This window comes from Rhinolophus sinicus, chromosome 17, assembly GCF_057876585.1.
Source record: "Rhinolophus sinicus isolate RSI-liver-muscle chromosome 17, RSI-T2T, whole genome shotgun sequence".
In the NCBI taxonomy this organism is placed as follows: domain Eukaryota; kingdom Metazoa; phylum Chordata; class Mammalia; order Chiroptera; family Rhinolophidae; genus Rhinolophus; species Rhinolophus sinicus.
Genome location: NC_142517.1, coordinates 61,213,784 through 61,232,034, shown reverse-complemented (window position 1 = coordinate 61,232,034; position 18,251 = coordinate 61,213,784). Strand labels below are relative to the sequence as shown.

At 44.5% G+C, this 18,251-nt stretch overlaps 1 protein-coding gene across 5 annotated transcripts in view; it reads right to left on the bottom strand.

The window, feature by feature from the left end:
* Positions 1-1,666: 1,666 nt before the first annotated feature.
* The window catches only part of MYLK (myosin light chain kinase), a 241,671-nt gene continuing 225,086 nt past the window's right edge, over positions 1,667-18,251 (bottom strand). For all 5 annotated transcript variants that reach the window (XM_019738977.3, XM_019738976.3, XM_019738974.3 and 2 more), the window contains 5 exons: positions 16,449-16,601; positions 13,758-13,881; positions 7,633-7,762; positions 6,027-6,158; positions 1,667-3,663 (listed from right to left, as the gene is read on the bottom strand). In XM_019738977.3, the coding sequence (XP_019594536.3) occupies positions 3,413-3,663; positions 6,027-6,158; positions 7,633-7,762; positions 13,758-13,881; positions 16,449-16,601 (790 nt within the window). In that variant the 3' untranslated portion in view covers positions 1,667-3,412. The remainder of the gene's footprint in view (positions 3,664-6,026; positions 6,159-7,632; positions 7,763-13,757; positions 13,882-16,448; positions 16,602-18,251) is intronic.

Below are 18,251 nucleotides of genomic sequence, written 5' to 3'. Positions count from 1 at the left end.
GTCCATCTAGAACAGTGCTGTGTGAGTGAACTTTACAGAAAGTTCTAATCTGTGCTGTCCAACAGGTAGCCACTATAATCTTATGTGACTATTGGACATTTGAAATGTGGCCGGTGCAACTGAGGAACTGAATTTTAAGCTTTATTTTTTAAAAATTAATTCACATTTAAATAGCCACTTGTGACACATGGTTACCATAATGGTCAGAACAGATCTAGAATATGGTGATGACTTTATCACAGGGTAGTTTAGGTTATGTTACAGCCACAAAGAACCCTAAAATGTTGGTGATTTATTTCTTGTTTGTGTTATGCACCCATTTGGGGTGGTTGGGGACCCAGGTAGATAAAGCAGCCACCATCTCACACGCTGGCAGTGATTACGGAGAGTTTTGCCCCAGTACTTACATGCTCTGGCCCAGAGGGGACGCACATGACCCTCCTTCCAGCTCACTGACCAGGACCTGTCACACAGTCCCAACTAGCCCGGGAGCCAGGAATGCAGGCCTGACTGTGCCGGGGCAACGAGCCTCAGTCACGACTGCCACAGACATTGCTAGCCTTCCTGTTCCAATACAGAGAAGGAGTTCTCAAGAGGTAAAGAAAGTAGTATTACTTTTATTTTCTTGAAAAGTGGAGAATTACGATTCTTTAGAATTCAATTATCCTTTACCTCCTTTATACTCATTGCACAGATTTATCAAAAGCAGGTAAGATGTGAAAAGTAAAACTCAAACATTTTGAGAAAAAGGAAAAGAGACTTTATATAAATTAAGTTCCAGCTGACAACAGTCAGCATGTCTTTTTAGTTATATATAGAAATATCATTTAATATCAAGCTCTGCAATGTAAGGAACAATCAATGGATTGCTTTTTATATGTTTGGAATGAAAATGGAAAAGAAGAAAATGTATTTGTTATTTTTCCTGGTGCAGAATATATATGGTACATTTTTCACTAGCAAGGAATAACAAGTCCTTTTCTTTAAAAATAATAATTTTCTCACTAGGAAACTTTGTAGATTGTGGTTGTCTAAAAAAAAGATGAAAAAATTTAAATATTTATTAACTGGAGAATGGATTATTTCTTTCCAGACTACACTGTGGAATCACAGAATCATCTAGTCCAACACTTGATGACATGTCTTAATTCTTTCTATAATATCTACACTATTTGGCCACTCAAGACACGGGGGAGTCACCATCTGATATCTGATAACAGACTTCCTATAAAAAGCAGGAATGACAGTTTGGTGATAACAAAGGCTTTTTCATATCAAGACATGAAAAGATAGCACATGGCTGCTAATAATAAATTACATCAAAGTTACAAATGCAAACCAAGCTCTGGTAAATAATATGAATGATGGTTATGATTCTGTCACATGCTGAAAATGTTATATAGATTTAGATGATGAGGCTACGAGAGATATCTAGAAGGTAATTGAACCAAACTGATGCTCGAGAGAAATTTTGCACCAAATGTGCAAATTAGGCTACCGAGTATAAACAAAAACTACCGAAGTCATTCTGTTCCTTAGTAAAACACAACCAGATAAGCCATTTGTGCGCACAACATTTGTTTTTAGTTTCCAAGAGCTACCTGGGTCGTCTGCAACTGGTGGCGTGGGAAGAAAGAGAAGTTCTGCAAAGACTGAACAAAAAGCATGCACTGTGGTATCCTTTATTTAAAAATTGTGAGCTAACTACAGTTGTAGTGTTCTCAGGTACCATTCTGATGGCATAATAAACTGGGAGAACATTAACACAATTTCAGGAAGGCATTGAAAACCTGTAAACAAACGTACACACCACACATGCGCACACACGTACAACATACACGCACACACAGATTATAGTCTAACACAATTAAAAGTGATGGAAAAAAGCTTTGACTGCTCTAAATCAAATTAAACACCCTTTGGTATAATAAACTGTGGCAATACAGTGGCTATCATGAAAAATATTGTAACTGTTTAAAAGCAAAACAATACTGGCAATTTGAAACTAGCAGCAAAAAGCAGGCAAGATAGAATGGACAATAACATAAGACTAAGCAATATCAAAATTCTAATGTTGATAACGTGTAGGATTGCACTGAAGTAATTTAAAATTGGTTCTAAAGGAACTATTAGAAAGTCCCTTGAAATATTAAATTGCTGCATTTTACAAACAGTGGAAAAGAATAAAGCATTTGGAATGTTATACACACACGCACAGGAAATGTATTAGGCATATCAGTTTATGGTCTTTGTTTATGACCTCCAAAAAGTTTTATAAAGAAAATTTTAAGTGCCAATATAGTGAAAGAAAGTTAAAAATTTCTAAAGATGCAAGTCTGAGTGTATTTTCAGGTCTAAGAATATAGGTTGGGGGCAAGGCATGATTGATGCACATTCAAGAAAAAAAACATTGTGGAACCCAAAATGTAGGTAGAGCTCTCTGGAGAGTGTTTACAATGAAGGTGCATTAAACTGAAGGAGACTCCAAAGTATGTAGAGTTCTACAGCTTGTCATCAGTTGCAATCTGTTTCATAGTGGCCAATAAATAAGAGTAACTTTTTACCAAACTGGTTTTTCATACATTCAAACAGAAAAATCTTTACCACACATGCAAAGCTGATCTATAACAGCACAAATATGAATCCTGGTTTCAGAAGAAAAGCACATTAACAAGGATTTCTTTTCACGGGTTCTTGTAAAAATGTCTGAAGCTGCTAGACATCTGCAAAGAGGGGATAAGTTTAGATTTCCTATGGATTTGGGGAGAAAGGAGATTCTGTTTTCCTAGGGAAGGCAGCCATCCATGAGCAGGGGACCTGTCTTCAGAATCTAAGAAGTGTAATGTTCTTAGTGCTTAAACTCATGGCAGGTTCACTTCCAGAAAAACTGGCAGGTAGAAAGGGGGAAATGAAAAGTCTGAATGTCTACAGTACACTTTGGAATAAAATGTGCCTCATAAGTTAAAATGGCTCAACTGCTTTCCGAATGAAGGGCTGCAGTACTGGAGAAGACCCTGTTCCCAGAGTTAGGAGCTGGGAAGGGGAGACCTCCATCACCAGGGACGCTCTGGGCTGAGCTGTGGCTGCAGGGCCTTATTTTTTATGACTGCTCTCAGTTGGGGAATTCGTGACTTTGGGTTATTTTCTCTCTAAAATCAACTGGTCAGGCAAGTTACTGGTGATTTCCCAAAATGACATCTAGGTGAACTAGTATCTTACGTACCAGCCAACTCAAATTAATGCCCATCAATGACGCTGCTAGGTATCAACTGCTGTTGCTGAAGAACCGACCCCCAAACGACATAACTAAATCATCTATCACACTAGGTGCTTTTACTATCTTGGATTTTTTGAGTTTTAGAGAAATAGTCTTTGTACTATGACTTAGAAACTGCTTTTCTCTGGCTTTGTTTCACTCTTCCTCTTCCTCCTCTTCCCCTTCTCCTTCTCCTTCCTCCATGGTTTCCACAATGAGCTCCGCTGTGCAGGTGGCTTCTCCAAGACTGTTGACAGCCTTGCAGGTGTACTTGGCGTCGTCATCCCCGCAAACATCGCTAATGATTAAAGAGCAGTTCCCATCCTCATCGTAGTCTATCTGGAAGTGGCGGGACTCCCTGATCGACTGGTCGTCTTTGAACCAGACGACCTCGGGGTCTGGGTATCCTGCATCACAGGGAGAGAGCACAAGTAGCACAAACTGTTATTCAAAATGTCCTATCAATTTACGCAAGCAGCTCCCAAGCTACCTCTATTGATTAAGATGGTAAAGGAAACAAAAAATTATGTTGGCTTTTAGCATCTGTTTTGATACTTACATTTGAATATGGGCAAGTAGGGCCAATACTAATATGTAAAACTCCACATAAGGTAACCTGCAGTCATCCCATTTCCTGTCCACGTGGAGCTTGCACGACCTCCCACCTTTATACAGACACAGAGAACTACCTGGACCACTGCCCCATCTCCAACTACAAGCCTACAGCTAAACATCTTCTGGGATTAAAAGAAAATTTTTCATCTTGTATAAAAGTTGAATGTAAATAAATTTAAATAAAAAATAAGATTCAGAACAAATGGGCACAAGGAATCTTTTGGGGGTGATGGAAATATTCTAAAATTGGACTGTAGTGATGATTGCAACTCTGTAAATTTACTAACAATAACTGTTGAATTGTACACTTAAAATGGGTAAATTGTATGGTATATAAATTATAACTCAAAGCTGATAACAGCTCTATAAAACAGAAGTTAGAGGAGCTGATAATATTGCTAAGAAAAATAAAGCAATATTTGTCTTAGTCTGACCCAAAGACAGAAAATCTGCCTGTAGATAACTGGAAATTGCACATTGATTAGCTTAATTCTTTTTTTATTTTTTTTTATTTTTATTTTTATTTTTTTTTTATTTTTTTATTTTTTAGATTAGCTTAATTTTATGACTTAATCATGTTTCTTCAAAGTTCAGCATTAAAAATTATCTATGTATCCATCTCTATCTATCTCTATCGATCGATCAATCGATCGATCTATGATATGCCTTTAAAATATATAATTTGAAGAAATATTTTTACAGGAAAATAATTGTAACCCCAACCAGAATAAAAATTACATATAAGAACATAAAAAATTCTAACATTCTTTTCAAGTGGAACTTTGTTTCAATCAAAACAGTGTCCAACTACTTAATTTCTCCTCAGCCCTCCAGTCAAAGTTGTACAAATACCAAAGAAAAAATCCCAAAGGGAAAAAAGTAAGTACAAAGATGACAATCATGTTATGATAATGTTTTTTAAATAGATAAAGGAAAAATGAAAGAACTTCAGAAGACCCAAAGACTGTGGTGATGGTGGGGTTATAAGCAGTGGCCCCAGAGCTTTCAGCAGAACCCCCAATCTGAGCACTTTCACAATAGCAAAGGGAACACGTCACATTTTTTTAAACTGAATGAAAAGAGAGAAAGATTGTGGTGGGTAATAAAATGATGCAGGACAAAAATTGTGTTTTCATCCCTAACTTTGGGTTACTTGACCCAAAAGGCATTATCTAGTCATATTGCTGGAGACTGTTCCGAAGTGGGAGCCACGCTTGGGTCTGACTGCTGTCCTGTGCCACACAGGCTTAGAAATGTTGCTTAATGAACCTCTGTGCTTTATTTGGTCAGACTGAAATGGGAGCCAACCCTCTACGCTGGTTGGCACACGGCAGTCACAGACGCAAAGCCTGTCTGATCTTGCCCTTTGTCTTTCTAGAATGTTGCATTCTGTGGTAACTGAAATGCTTTGTGTCACCAACGTTGCAATTTCTCAGGTGCTATGCTAAGTTCCCTTAAGGTCCATTGAGCTCTAAAAACTTACGGCCACATTATTCCCGGCAGACAGAGAAGCGTGGGGAAGATGATACGGGGCCTGGGTCCCAACTTTCCTCAGTTTGAAGTCACATCGCATACTCTCTCTGCACTTACCAAGCCCACAGCTTTTCCCAAGACTCCATGACATCTTTAAAAGACTTAAAAGGTTTCCCTTTTCACATATGTCATCTCCCAGAATCCCCAGAGACACTCAGTGCATTAGACATCACCTCACATGTGAGGGCCTGAGGCTCAGAAGTTAGATCAACCCCAACTCCACATCCCATGCTCTTTGGGCCAACCTCCCTATGAGAGCCTTTTGCAGGCACGTGCTTCCCAGAAGCTTGCAAACTTTATTTCATTAAGCATGTTCCGTAGCCAAAGACGTCCATGAGAAACCACCTTTAACTTGGGTCTATGTCAAGTAGACCCAAGTGGCTGATGTAAGTAAGTGAAACATCAAATGTGCCCCTAGGTAAGTCACTGAATGGTGCTAACCTTGAGGGGGTGGAGGGGCAGCATGGGGCCGCCTCCTCCTGACCCAGTTACCCTCACAGCGTTGTTGTTCCTAATTGTTCCCAGGCTGCCCAGAACCGACATCTTGCCCAGGGCACACAGTTGGGGCCCATCAGCCAGCCAAACCCCTTTTGTAGTCAAGGGAAGAACAGCTACAACTTACCTTCGATCTTGCAGTCAAATCTAGCAGCACTTCCTTCCACAACTTCTAAATCACGAATGGTCTTAGAGAAATACGGTTTCACATGTGGCTTTTCCTCGGCAACAGCCTCCAGGAAAGCTTGGGAGACATCTCCTAGAAAACCGGGAAGAGCACATGGTCATTGCTTCATCCCTTGTTCTCTCTTCTTCCTTAGCTTAAAAAAGCTGACTTTTACATTTTTCTTTAAAGAGTAACTCGAATGTAGCAAATAATGCAGCTTAGAGGACTGAATCATACACACACCTTCCTCCTGGGGATACGCTGTCCTGCTGCCAAATGGTTTTGGCAGAAGAGAGAACTGTGACCAAACTGGGGAAATGTTTGGACACCCCCCTTTCCTTATGTTGACAGGTTGAAAAAAGAAATCATCTTTAAAAAGGCTTTTTGGCTGCATTTCATGCTGTTTTAAGATTTAGCTGAAGGTATCTAAGAAGGAGGGAAGCACGCCAGCCTTCCTGGTCTGTACCCCTCGTCCTCCTCCTGCAGCGGCAGGCCCTTCCCTATTTCTCAGAAGGAGGAGCCAGTCCTCGAGGCATCTCTGACTTGCCAGCAGTTCTATTGTCCTCACTTATGACTGGGGATCGGGTTTTGGGATTGGTCCAGGGAAAAGCCGGAACTTGGAGGGGCTCCTATATTCTCTCCCTCCCCTTCAGGCTATTTGTGGATCATCTGGGAATGGCAGGAGCAGATCCGGAGGGAACAGACCCATGTGCTGCCGGCTCCATCTCTGGTGACATCAGAGTGGCCCAGCGAGCTGCCTCACCAATGACACTGCTTTGTGCAGAAGGGATCTCGGCTCAGCTTCTCACCTTTGAATACCAACAGCACCAGGCAGTGGGGGGTGGAAGGGTGTCTTTGGCCAAACGAGGCACCTCAGGAAGATAAGGGACAGACCCTGCCCTGCATGCATCTGAAGCAGGCCGTGGCGGAGGCACTCACTGAGGTGATGGATGGAGCAGCGTCTCCAAGGCTGGGGGGCAAGAAACTTACTGTACTGGCCTGGGGCGGGGTGGGGGTGGGGGGCTGCCAATCAGTCTACCCAGTTCAGATGACATGTTTCCGCAGCATGAAAAGTGGCAAACAAATATGGACTGAGTTAATTTTTGTTTAAAAGAAAAACACAAAGATGGTACAAAAATAGGATATTTTAAAAAAGTACACCACTACATGTGACTTAAATTTTATGTTTGCCTGTCAACATATTAAGTATCACTTTTGTAATGAGAAAAAAAAAGGAAACTTTTAATACAGTCTTTGCTAATTCTTAAGTACAATGTAAGGAAAATAATAGCGGAGGTCATCTAGTTCAATTAGACAAATAATAATTTTCCCGCTGCAAATCTTTAAACCTAAGGTTAAACAATTAAAGAGTAATTAACAGACTTAAGTAACTGTGGTCAGAGCAACCGGAAAGTAGTGCTGAATTTTATCCTTGTAGTTTGTCTTATCAAAAAACAACCCCCACCCCTCAAAAAAACCCTCAAAATGCCCCTCCGTCCCCCAGCCCTTCCTTTTTCACCTTCCTTTTTCACCAAGATTTGGAGGAAATCTTCCTGGAGCGCCTTACCTTCAGATTCTAGTTTTTCTGCATTGAGCGGGCTGGTTGGTGACCCTGTTGAGGATTTCCTGCCACTGAGCCCTGAGATCATTGCCATAGAGGACAGTCTTCCAATGGCTCTCACAGCATTGCCCGTTTTCTGGAAAATAGACACTGGGGTTGGACTCAGGCAGCGTCCCTGGTTCCAGCTGGGCAGTGGAGCTGAGAGAGAAGAGCCCAGCTCAGGAGAAGCGCTGTCCCTGAAACGAGGGCCTCCGCAGTGGCGAAGCTGTGCCAGAGCAGTGAGCCCAGCCTTGCTCTGCTCAGCACTATCTGTGTGTCAGAAGATGTTCGGAGAATGGAATGGGGCCTGGAACCAATGTGTGCGTTAATGTGACTAAACAAGGTCAACATGAGACAAAAACCCTTTTCATACTGTGCTTCAACTCCCATAAAAGGGATAGTTTATATAAAGCAACTGCAGGCTGAGACAGCTCCAAAGACTTATTGCTGACGGGGCCCAGTGGGGCTGTTTCTCGTAAAACAATGCTAGTGTAGGATTTTAACTGGTCAAGAGAATAGTTACTACAGATCCCACGGGTTCCGATGCGAGGGGAAAAAACGCATTCTGTCGACCTTATGCAAGTGGTTTAACCTCTCTGGGCTTCAGTTTCCTTCTCTGTTTAAGGCGGGGGGTGGACAAGAGGATCACCAAGGTCTCACTGAGTTCTGTTTATGATTCAGATACTTAAGAGATTTCGAGAAACAGTCTGGCTGGCCTCAGCACAAGCCTGGGAATGCACAGTTACGGAGCGGTGCTCTTCCCTGATGTACACCCAGGCATCAAAAAGAAGTGCTGGTGAAATGAAAAGCAACGGCACTTTGCTTTTCTGAGACGAGGCACCGTGGGAGAGGACAGAATTTCTGCTGAAAAGGAGGCCAGAACTTGAGATGAAAATGCCTTGGCATTGTGAAGATTCTAACAAGCACAGGATTTGTTTAGGTCACAAAATCCCCAATAATGTACCATGTGACTATGTTTCTCACCTTTAAAGTTTCTCACCCCTTTTCTAAGATTCATGGAACGACTAGGTAAGAAACTAAGGTATAACCAACTCTTCCCACTCATGCACCCAAAGCATCTTTTCATGCATCCAGATGCTACACATGTAGAGATGTCACTGCAGACTGGCTGCTGAGAGAGGGAGGACACCGTCTGTACACAGGCACATGGCAAGCTTTCAGCCACTGGACCTCACACGGCCAAAGCCATTTCCCTCCTGAATTAACTTCAGACATTCAAGTACTTCAGTAAAGCCTCACAATTTTGGAATATCTGGAAAGCCAGTATGATTCAGTAAAAAGCTTATTTCGAAAGTAAATAATTTCAGGGCACTAAGGAGTCATACAGAAAAGTGTGTACGTATGTGTGTGACGATGTGTGTGTGTGTGCGTATGTGTGCATATGTGTGTGTGTGTGTGCGTGTATGTGTGTGTGTGTGTGTGTGTGGTTTAAGTGGAGACCTACTGCTGTTATCACAATCACTCTTCTGTTTTGCCATCCTTGTTGCAGACTATTTTCATGCACTTTGGATAGACATTCCACTTTGCTCTGTCCTCTGGCCATCCGCCTTCTCAGTACATCCCTGTGTGGTGTGGGTATGCTTCTGGCCCTCTGTCAGTACGGTGAAACTGGGTCACTCTGAACTGAACCCCGGAAGCCCCAGGTGGAGGTGATGAGTGGGGGAGGAAGATGAGGGACGATGACTGACCAACTTCACTGTGCGCAGGGGCACTGTAGTTCTGCAGGGAATGAGACCACTTGGCAACCGTGCACGTTCTTCTGGAGGAGGCTATTAATGGTGATGTCATTGATCTGTTTGTTGTGCTAGCTGGAGTGTGGAGACACCCAGCTCTTCCCATGAGAGCTTACCGTGACCTCAGGAACCCGTAAGAGGTATACGAGGCAGGCAGCCCTCCATCCAGAGTCAACGTCAGACAGGCTGCTTCCTCATCGGCCAAACTCCCAGACTCCACCCCTCTCATCTCTTGGTTCCCTTTATCCAGCACAGACTGGTTTGCGCTGGGTCAGGCGTCTCTAAAACCAGAGGGTCCGTTCCCAACATGGAACAGGTTACTTCTTGGCCCACTGATGACTGTGTCACCTGGTGCAAGTCACGTCCCTTCTCTGGGCCTCATGTCCTTGGACCAGCAGATTCAAATGTCCCTGCAGCTCTAGTCTTCCCCAGAAAGACGAGGATTCACACCTGTCACAGGGAGCAGCCCCCTGGACCCTGGCTCCCTAATTCCAAACACCTGGATTGTGACTGCCCAGGACTGTCTTCACTTGTCTGGTGAGGAATAATGGAGTCTCGCCTCTTCTACGAACAAAACGACTAAGAGGAACTGACCAGAACAAGGCAAATCAGAAAGTTACAATATTTCTGAGGGGGCAGCAAATTCACATTAACAAACAGACCACACATAGGGGGAAAATTTACATCAGATGGAAAGATCGCATATCATTTCTAAGACAGGGAGAAGTGCTTTCCAAGGAAAGTTTTTAAAAAATAATCTACATCAGAATTCCATCTTTGGAAACTGACTTATGAAAAAAAAAAAAAAATAACATATATAGTATAGAAATATATATATTATATATATATGTTACAGAAATATATATAGTATATATATGTTTTATATACACACACACACACACACACACACATACACACCCTGTTTCCCGGAAAATAAGACCTAGCTGGACAATCAGCTCTAATGTGTCTTTTGGAGCAAAAATTAATATAAAGCCCGGTCTTGTATTACATTATATTACATTATATTATACCGGGTCTTATAGTAAAACAATACCGGGTCTAATATTAATTTTTTTCTCCAAAAGATGCATTAGAGCTGATTATCTGGCTAGGTCTTATTTTGGGGGAAACATGGCATATATATACATATATATATATATGTTCCAGTCTTCCAGTTTTCATGCCTTTGAGCTGAAAATTGGTTGCTGTTTTACTAGACCAAGACCTTCGGAAATTTTTGGAACATCAAGACAGCAAAGTTTCGCTTTTCTAAGTTCCATCCTTGTTTTGAGGAAGGCTTCTTCTTGTTTGAGGGCAATGGCCAAGGCAGGTAGCTGTACTAGCCTCCTTCATGCAGCAGAGACACCCTCTCCCCGTGAGAGCGAGGTGACTAGCCCAGCGTGCTCGAGACTGAGGGGCTTTCCAGAATGAGGGTCTTTCAATACTAAAGCTGAGACAGTCCCTGGCAAATGGGGCAAGTTGGTCACCATAGAGCCAGCCAGCTGTTGTAGACCCTGCGTATACCAACAGCCCGAAGACTAGGATTTCCTGTGAGAAGTACATAATATCCAAATGTGATGGTCAAGAATACTGTGTGCTCTACTGAGCCAAAAGCTTTTCTCCCTATGGCCCTTTGATCCATATGGCTGGGGTCTTTGTGGTTTCCAGAAAGTAAAGATGGCTGTCCACGGGCCTCCGATTCCTGGACCTTGGCTTCTAGTTTTGCATGCAGAAGCCCTGTTATCCTGCTCAATTTATCCACTCTCAATGCTACTACTCACCACCATGTTTTTAAACAATTCTTGTGATATAAATGGAAGAACACATCCTCGTATAGAATAACTTCATTCAAAGTCCAATAATACGATCAGTCATTTATACATTACCTAGTGTGCAGGGATTTGTTCCCATGTTACTTCCGCCCTCCCGGGCCTTTTATGAAAAGGCTAAAATGATAACAAGGAATCTTTTCTCGTGCAACTGTAGAGAGTTCTGGATCACCTGGGACTGCTCTGCTCCTCTCCCTCCATCATAATCCACCGTACTCTGTTCCACTCCATTCCACCCTGCCCATCCATCCATCACACAGAACCTCGCTGCTCTGAGAGGGAACCCCCTATTCCAGGGCAGCTATGGTACTGGTGGCTGGAGTTAAAAATGTGGAAAACATTTTTCTAAGGAAGGAACGTAACACAAGATGGTCAGATGCAGCAGAACTATTACCAGTGAAATTATGCTTCAGGGACATTGTGGGTCAAATGTGATTTTGTGGTCTACTTTAGTGCAACCTAACCACTGTTTCTGTGGAAAAATCATTTCCAAATGCTACCACCTATACTAAAATATGACTTTAAGATTCCTTCTCTGAATTCTGTCCTTCTCTTTCTCCCCTCATTTCCAGAAAAACCCTATGACTAATAACAGTGTAAACAAGAAAAAATGTAAGTGATTAAAATATCAGCACAAATTATGATTCCCAGACCCATCTGGCTGAAAAATTCCATTTGCTTCCATTTCCTTATCTCTCCTGCGTGCCAATCTCTGGAGTTTGGTTCCCAGCAGATGTGTCAATGCCCCCAGAAAGCCTTAAGTGAGAAGGCTGACCCTTAACCCACAGCTGCATCCAGGCAGAATCCAGTGAGAATCCCTCCGAGGGCCGCCCCACCCCCACCACAGCCACGCCATCTGCTCCAGAAATATTGCTATTTCTTTGTGATCTACTGGCCACAGAATCATTAATAAATCCAGCCTTTGATTTTTCTGGACTTTGTTTTGTTTTGTTTTAAGACTATTTGTTACCTGATTTCACTGGATCCTAACGGCACTAGAGGGTAAGGTAAGCAACACAGGTGTTCCAACTCACCTGAACTTGAGGGTGGCCAGGAGATCCACCCAAACCCTCATATGAGTGGGGGCTAATCAAGAACTGGCTCCCACCATGGGGGAGTTCCCACACATGAGGTGGTAGTCCCTTACACCCCCACACCAGAAGCTCCCCGTTTGCCTTCACTCCTTCTTTCTACCTTTGTGTGAAGTTATACTTTTCAAGGGAACTGTGATTTAGTCATCCTGTGTGACAGATTACCGTGTCCCAGTAGCCCTTAGTGATTTCCTTTTTCTCTGCCACATATGCCAGGTCCCCTGACTGCCCAGCTGCAAGACTCCGCTCCTATCAGGTCAGCATAACCAGGTGAGGTCCAGTTCTTGCTGGTATGCCTTTCCCTCCATCTGTGCTGTTACCCTCTCTTCTCCGTGTTCTAGCCCGTGCTCCATGACAAACTTCAAACTCCTGCCCTGATAGCATTTCCTCATCACCACATCCAAGTCTGGTGGGACTGGCTCCGTTCTCCTGTCCAGACTCACATATATGGGTATAGAGCGCTATTCTGATAGTTTATAATTCTTGGCGTGCATTATGTCCTTTTATGTCTATTTGCTTCAGTTCCTCCATTACACTATACATTCCTTGAGTATAGAAACCATGTACCCTCCAGTAGCCCGGGAATTTTATAATACTAATGGCTATAATAAAAATAATACAATAGATGATGGTACATTCTCCATGGCTTCGGATTATCATTTTATCCATCTGATAACAATGGGAGGCAATTTTGTGTCACTGTTAAGACTGTGCTTTGCAGCCAGGCTCTGGGTTTGAACCCTGCCTTTCCCACTTACTAGCTACGTGATCCTGGGTGACTGTCCTAACCTTTCTGTGCCTCAGTTTGTCTGAAAACTATGGATAACATAGTACCCTCTTCCTAGGATTATAAGATTTAATGCATAAAAAGTGTATTGAATGCTGCCTGACACACAGCCAGCCCTCCCTACGTCTTAGCTACTGGTGTCATTTTTGAACACTTGCTATAAGCCAGGCAATGTGCTGAAGGCCAGATGATGGTCATCTCATATAATTCTCACAACAATGCTGTGCTGTTGGTACCGCTGTTATCCTCACTTTACAGATGAGACAACAAAGGCACAGTGAGATTAAGTCCCTTGCCCAAGGACACATAGCTAGTAACATAAATCTCCCTAGAAAGTGGAGACTGTGGCTCTCTTTGCAGATTATGTGCCGCCGCCTTCTTTGAAAAGAAGTGTAAGACCATCATACTACCTTTAAGGGGATCACATTCTCCAGGGTGGCCAAATTGTCCCCAAGGCGACAGTGCTCATCCCTAGCCCCAAAGACATGAGACGTTAGTCTTGGTCCCAGACTATTTCAGAAACAGATGTACACATTTTTGGAGTGAGGCCGGGGCAAGCGGGGAATGAGGAGGGCTTGAATAAAGCAAATAGGAGGGCCACCATCCCCGTCCGCATCGACCCCCTCATTACCTGCCATTTCCTTCTTGCCATGTACTTCTTCATCCGGTCCTTGGAGAGCTTCTTGGCCTCCATGTTCTTGGTGTCTTTCATTAGCCACGGATGCTGAAGGCACTGGGTGCAGTTCAGGCGGTTTCTGATAGAAGCAGAGATCAGAGGAATTCTGAGCGGGAGGGGACCTCAGAGACTGCTAGTCAGGTCAGAAATGGGAGGTCACCTGTCCCTGGTCACACAGGGCAGAGCCCAGGGCTCTCTGCTCCTAGTCCATCCACCATGACCACCACCGTGCTCCTGGCCTTTTTCCTCTCTTGGTCTGCATTACACTGACTAGACCCAGAAAAGGTTAGTGTTAAGAAGACCTAACCACCAAGTAAGCAACTGGAGTCCCATGCCGTGCCATTGGGGTCCCGGAAGGGTAAGTGCTGGAGGTCAGACATGTCTGGAAATGGCTGGCACCATATTCCAGGGTGGGTCATACTGCTGGTCACATGGGGGCTGGGGGCTGTGGAGGCCTAATCCTTCTGCCTCCGTCTGGTGGAGGGGTGAGTGAAGCATTACGCCAAAATCTCTGAGAATCCACGAACTCTCATGTCTTATGGTGTAGTTCAGTATCAGGTTTTTCCTGTTAAAACTCAAAGATGTATGTCCTACATATACCTTAGAACAGCCCTGAAACTCATTTAATCTTTCTGATAGCTCTGGGAATCTAGAAATAGTTCAGGGCCATCACCTTAATTGAAATAGGACTAATAAAACCCAAAGAACCAAATGCTAACATTCATAGAGAAATGAGTATAAGTAAATTTGCTAAGTATAGCAAAATGTAGTGATCTTTAGATAAAGGGATTATGGATTATTTTGTCTTCTATTCAAATTTTCTACAATTTACATGTATTACATATATTATAGAACAACATTTTAAAAAGTGCTGACAGATGAAGATTTCTGGTTGAAGAGACTTGCTGAGTTTAAGAGTTTATGGGAATCTAGTGTCTTTATCTATTTGAAATCAGTTCTTTGGTGAGTCCATTTTATGAGCGTAGAGGAGACACAGCTCATTACTGAATTAATTCAAGTCAGATAAGAAAAGAAGGTATATATGTAATACCTCATTTACCAAATCTTTGGTAAATGAAGCTTGGTTGACAAAAGCCATCCCTGGACCAGAGTTTACATCTCCCTGAAACACCTTGGGAACGGGGCTCCCTCACACAGGAAGGGAATCTAGACACCCCCACAACATCCAGATGCTCCTTACGTCACGCCTACTTCTGATAAAAAGACCAAGACAGTAAAACTCTAAAAGACCTCACTGTCAAGGAGTGTAGACTATACCCTCTGGAGCAGGTGGTCTCAAGATGGTAAAGAAGACTGAGAGGTACACGTGTGGGTAACCAGAAAATCAGACAGGAAGAGACCTTCCAACACTGTTCCTTTAGCAACTGCGCTCTCCCGTCCCAAACAGGATTTCTCCCAGTCAAAAGCAAGACAGCCAACAGCCTCAGGGGGAATCTGTGGGTCAGGCGGACAGGGCAAAGCCTAGGCCACAAAGTCACCTGGTGACTTCTACTCACCTCTGGAGTTGGGCTGCCCCTCCCTTCTCATCCTCTGGCATAAACCTATTTCAACACCACCCTTCTCGGGCAAAGCCTGTAACTGCCTCTTCATTCTAAATACGACTCCTCGGGACACCCGGAGCCAGGCCCTGCCACATCTGGCCACCTGTTTACAGAGTGGGCAAGGTGCCCAACAGGCCAGCTGCTCTCACCTGACACCCCCATTACGTCTTTCCCCTGGGACAGGCCAGCTCTCCCTAGACACACATTACCCATCTCCCCTTCCTGCTTTAATTCAGCGGGTTCCCTTTGCAAAGGAGAGTCCTCAGCAATGAATTCTATCTAACTATACTCAAGCCCCCCTCCACCCTCACCTCCTCAGCTCTAGTCTCCTCGGCAACGTCAATTTCCATTCTTCTTTCAGTGAAATACTTACTGAGTGTCTTGTGTGTCTGACCTTTCCTCACTGCCTTCGGCCATCTCTACACCCAAACACACTGGCTTCCCACTCTTCACGACTGTTTTATATACTCATCCACTGACAACTTGGGCAGGCCACAGGCAGCCCCAGAAGGCAGAGGTGGGGAACCTCACAGTCTACACTGTTATGGGGGGACAGAGATGGAGCTGGGAGAGGGCTGAGCCCAGTGGTCTGGGATTACAGCCTAGCTTTGGCCAGTGGGAGAAGGGACCTGGCCGCATTCAGGGAGGCAGTTCTTAAATAATTTAGATATGAAAAACACCAAGCCAGAATAGTCTGGGGATATGATGACAACTCATAAATAGGATACTTCCTGTGCAACCCTGAAGAGGGACTGAGGTTTCAGCAGGGCTTCTACAGGCCACAGCTGTACATGGAAAATAAAGGGGTCCATCATTATTTATATATAATAAGCCATAAAGCTGTTTATTCAGCTTTGAGATACTTTACCTCAAGTAAATGTTGCTGCCACTCTCCCTGCAACACTCAGCCAAGTGTTGCTTTTCAAGTGAGGTTCGGTACTTCTAGAGACCCCTTCCTTTCCCCCCAACTCACAATGCCCACCCTCTGCTCCTCAGGTAAAGAGGGACCCACGACAGGCAAAGGAAACCCCTGCCCCTGGACGCCAGTCCAGGGAGTGGGGAAGCTGACACCACAACGCATTACTTCATATCTTTCTTTAGTAAGTTGCTGATAAAATCCTTGGCATCATCGGAGATCTCATCGAACGCCTCGTCGTCGAAGTCCCAGGTGGCTGAGGTAACGTTGGCTAAGGTTTCGTTGTCATTGTCACCCATGAAGGGGGAAAGTCCACTGACCCTGCGAGATAAGAACAGGAGAGCAGGTGAATGGGGGCGGGAGTGGCAGGGCGGGCAGGGTGGGACAATTCCCCTCAAGTGCTAACTGGGGTCAAAGGTGAGGGCTGGCAAAACGCTGCACCCCCAAATGCCCTTGTGCCTGTCTTTCCTCCCACCCATGTAAAGAAGAGGGGGTTTGGCTCCCCAGGCTTTTATGGCCCAGCCTCTTCTCAGTGCTCGCTGTACTTTTGGGGTACCACCTGCCTCTTGACACCACCTGCCTGTGAGGCTGAGGTGGAAGAATTTACTTCCGTTTGTGATGTCCACACAGTACACAGCAGGGCGCTGCCTCCATCTGCTATTCTGCCTAAAGCCCAGGCTACAACTTTGCCCCAAAGAAGCTTCTGCAAGGTCCCTGTGCTCCTGCCCCCCTCACCACGGATGGGCACGTGCTACATGGCACCCACACCGCACCCGTCTGTCCCACTTCCTTCCACTTCTCGTCTGCATACTTGTCAGCACCAACGCGAGGGCCCAGCACACACAGTGCACGAAAGACGGATGTGAAACAACAATGTGGGTTTGGGGCTCCATCTACCCTGAGTACAGTGTGCCTGAGGCACTTAGGCCCAAAGGAAGCTTCCCTGAGGTACCACGGCAGAGGACAGGGCACAGCCTGCGTACTCGCTGGGTGACCTTGGACAACTCCCCTAATCTCTGTGTCACAGCTTCCTCCTCTGTAAAATGGAGACCCTGCTCCTGGTCACCACTTCCACGTCTCTTCCTCCTCTTTCTCCTCCATCATCACCGTCACAGCAGCAAACATTTATCAAACATGTCCTATGTGCCAGAGCACTGGGCAAAGAGATGAAAACAGATGAACTCATTCACCCTTACCACCACCCTATCACGCAGGTAACTCCCTCATCAGTGTAACAGATGAGGAAACTGCCGCACAGACAGGGGTTAAGTAACTTGCCCACGGATTCACAACCAGCGAGATGTGAACCCAGGCATCATTCTCTCGAGTTTGTATCTTAACTGCCACTTTACACAAATATTTCTATGAAGATGAAGTAAATCGTGGTGTGCAGGCCTGCACGAGGCCCTGTCCACAGGAAGGAGCTGGGTCCCTGACCACAGATGTTATCCTTCTTCTGTATACAGTTCACCCCCACTGCCTCAGCGATGACTTGTTTACCAATAGTGTAAGCCAAATAAAATTCAGAAGGTAAAGTATCTCAACGCTGAACAGAGCAGCTTTATGGCTTACTGGACTCACGTCTCACCTCTGCACACTAACCATCCACCCCCCATTCACCCTGACCTGGGGCTGGACTCATAGCTGCACAGGGCCCCACCCTGAAACAGGCCCGGCTCTTGCTTTAATGCTCTGCTGCTGGAATCTTGAAATTCTTACTAATGTTTGAACAAGTCACCCCGCCTTTTCACTTTGCCCTGACCCCACCTGAGCCTCATGAGATGGATCTGGGGCCTTCAAGCCATCAACCCCCCAAGTAAAGGCTTCACTAACGGCCCTTCCCCCCAATCCTTATGAATCTACCGTCATTAACAATAACTAACACAAACACTTCTGGAGCTGTTTTGGCCCTGAAGAGGCCACGGCTTAGGAAATACAGCCGTACCCGAAAACTAAGTTTGAAATACTGTG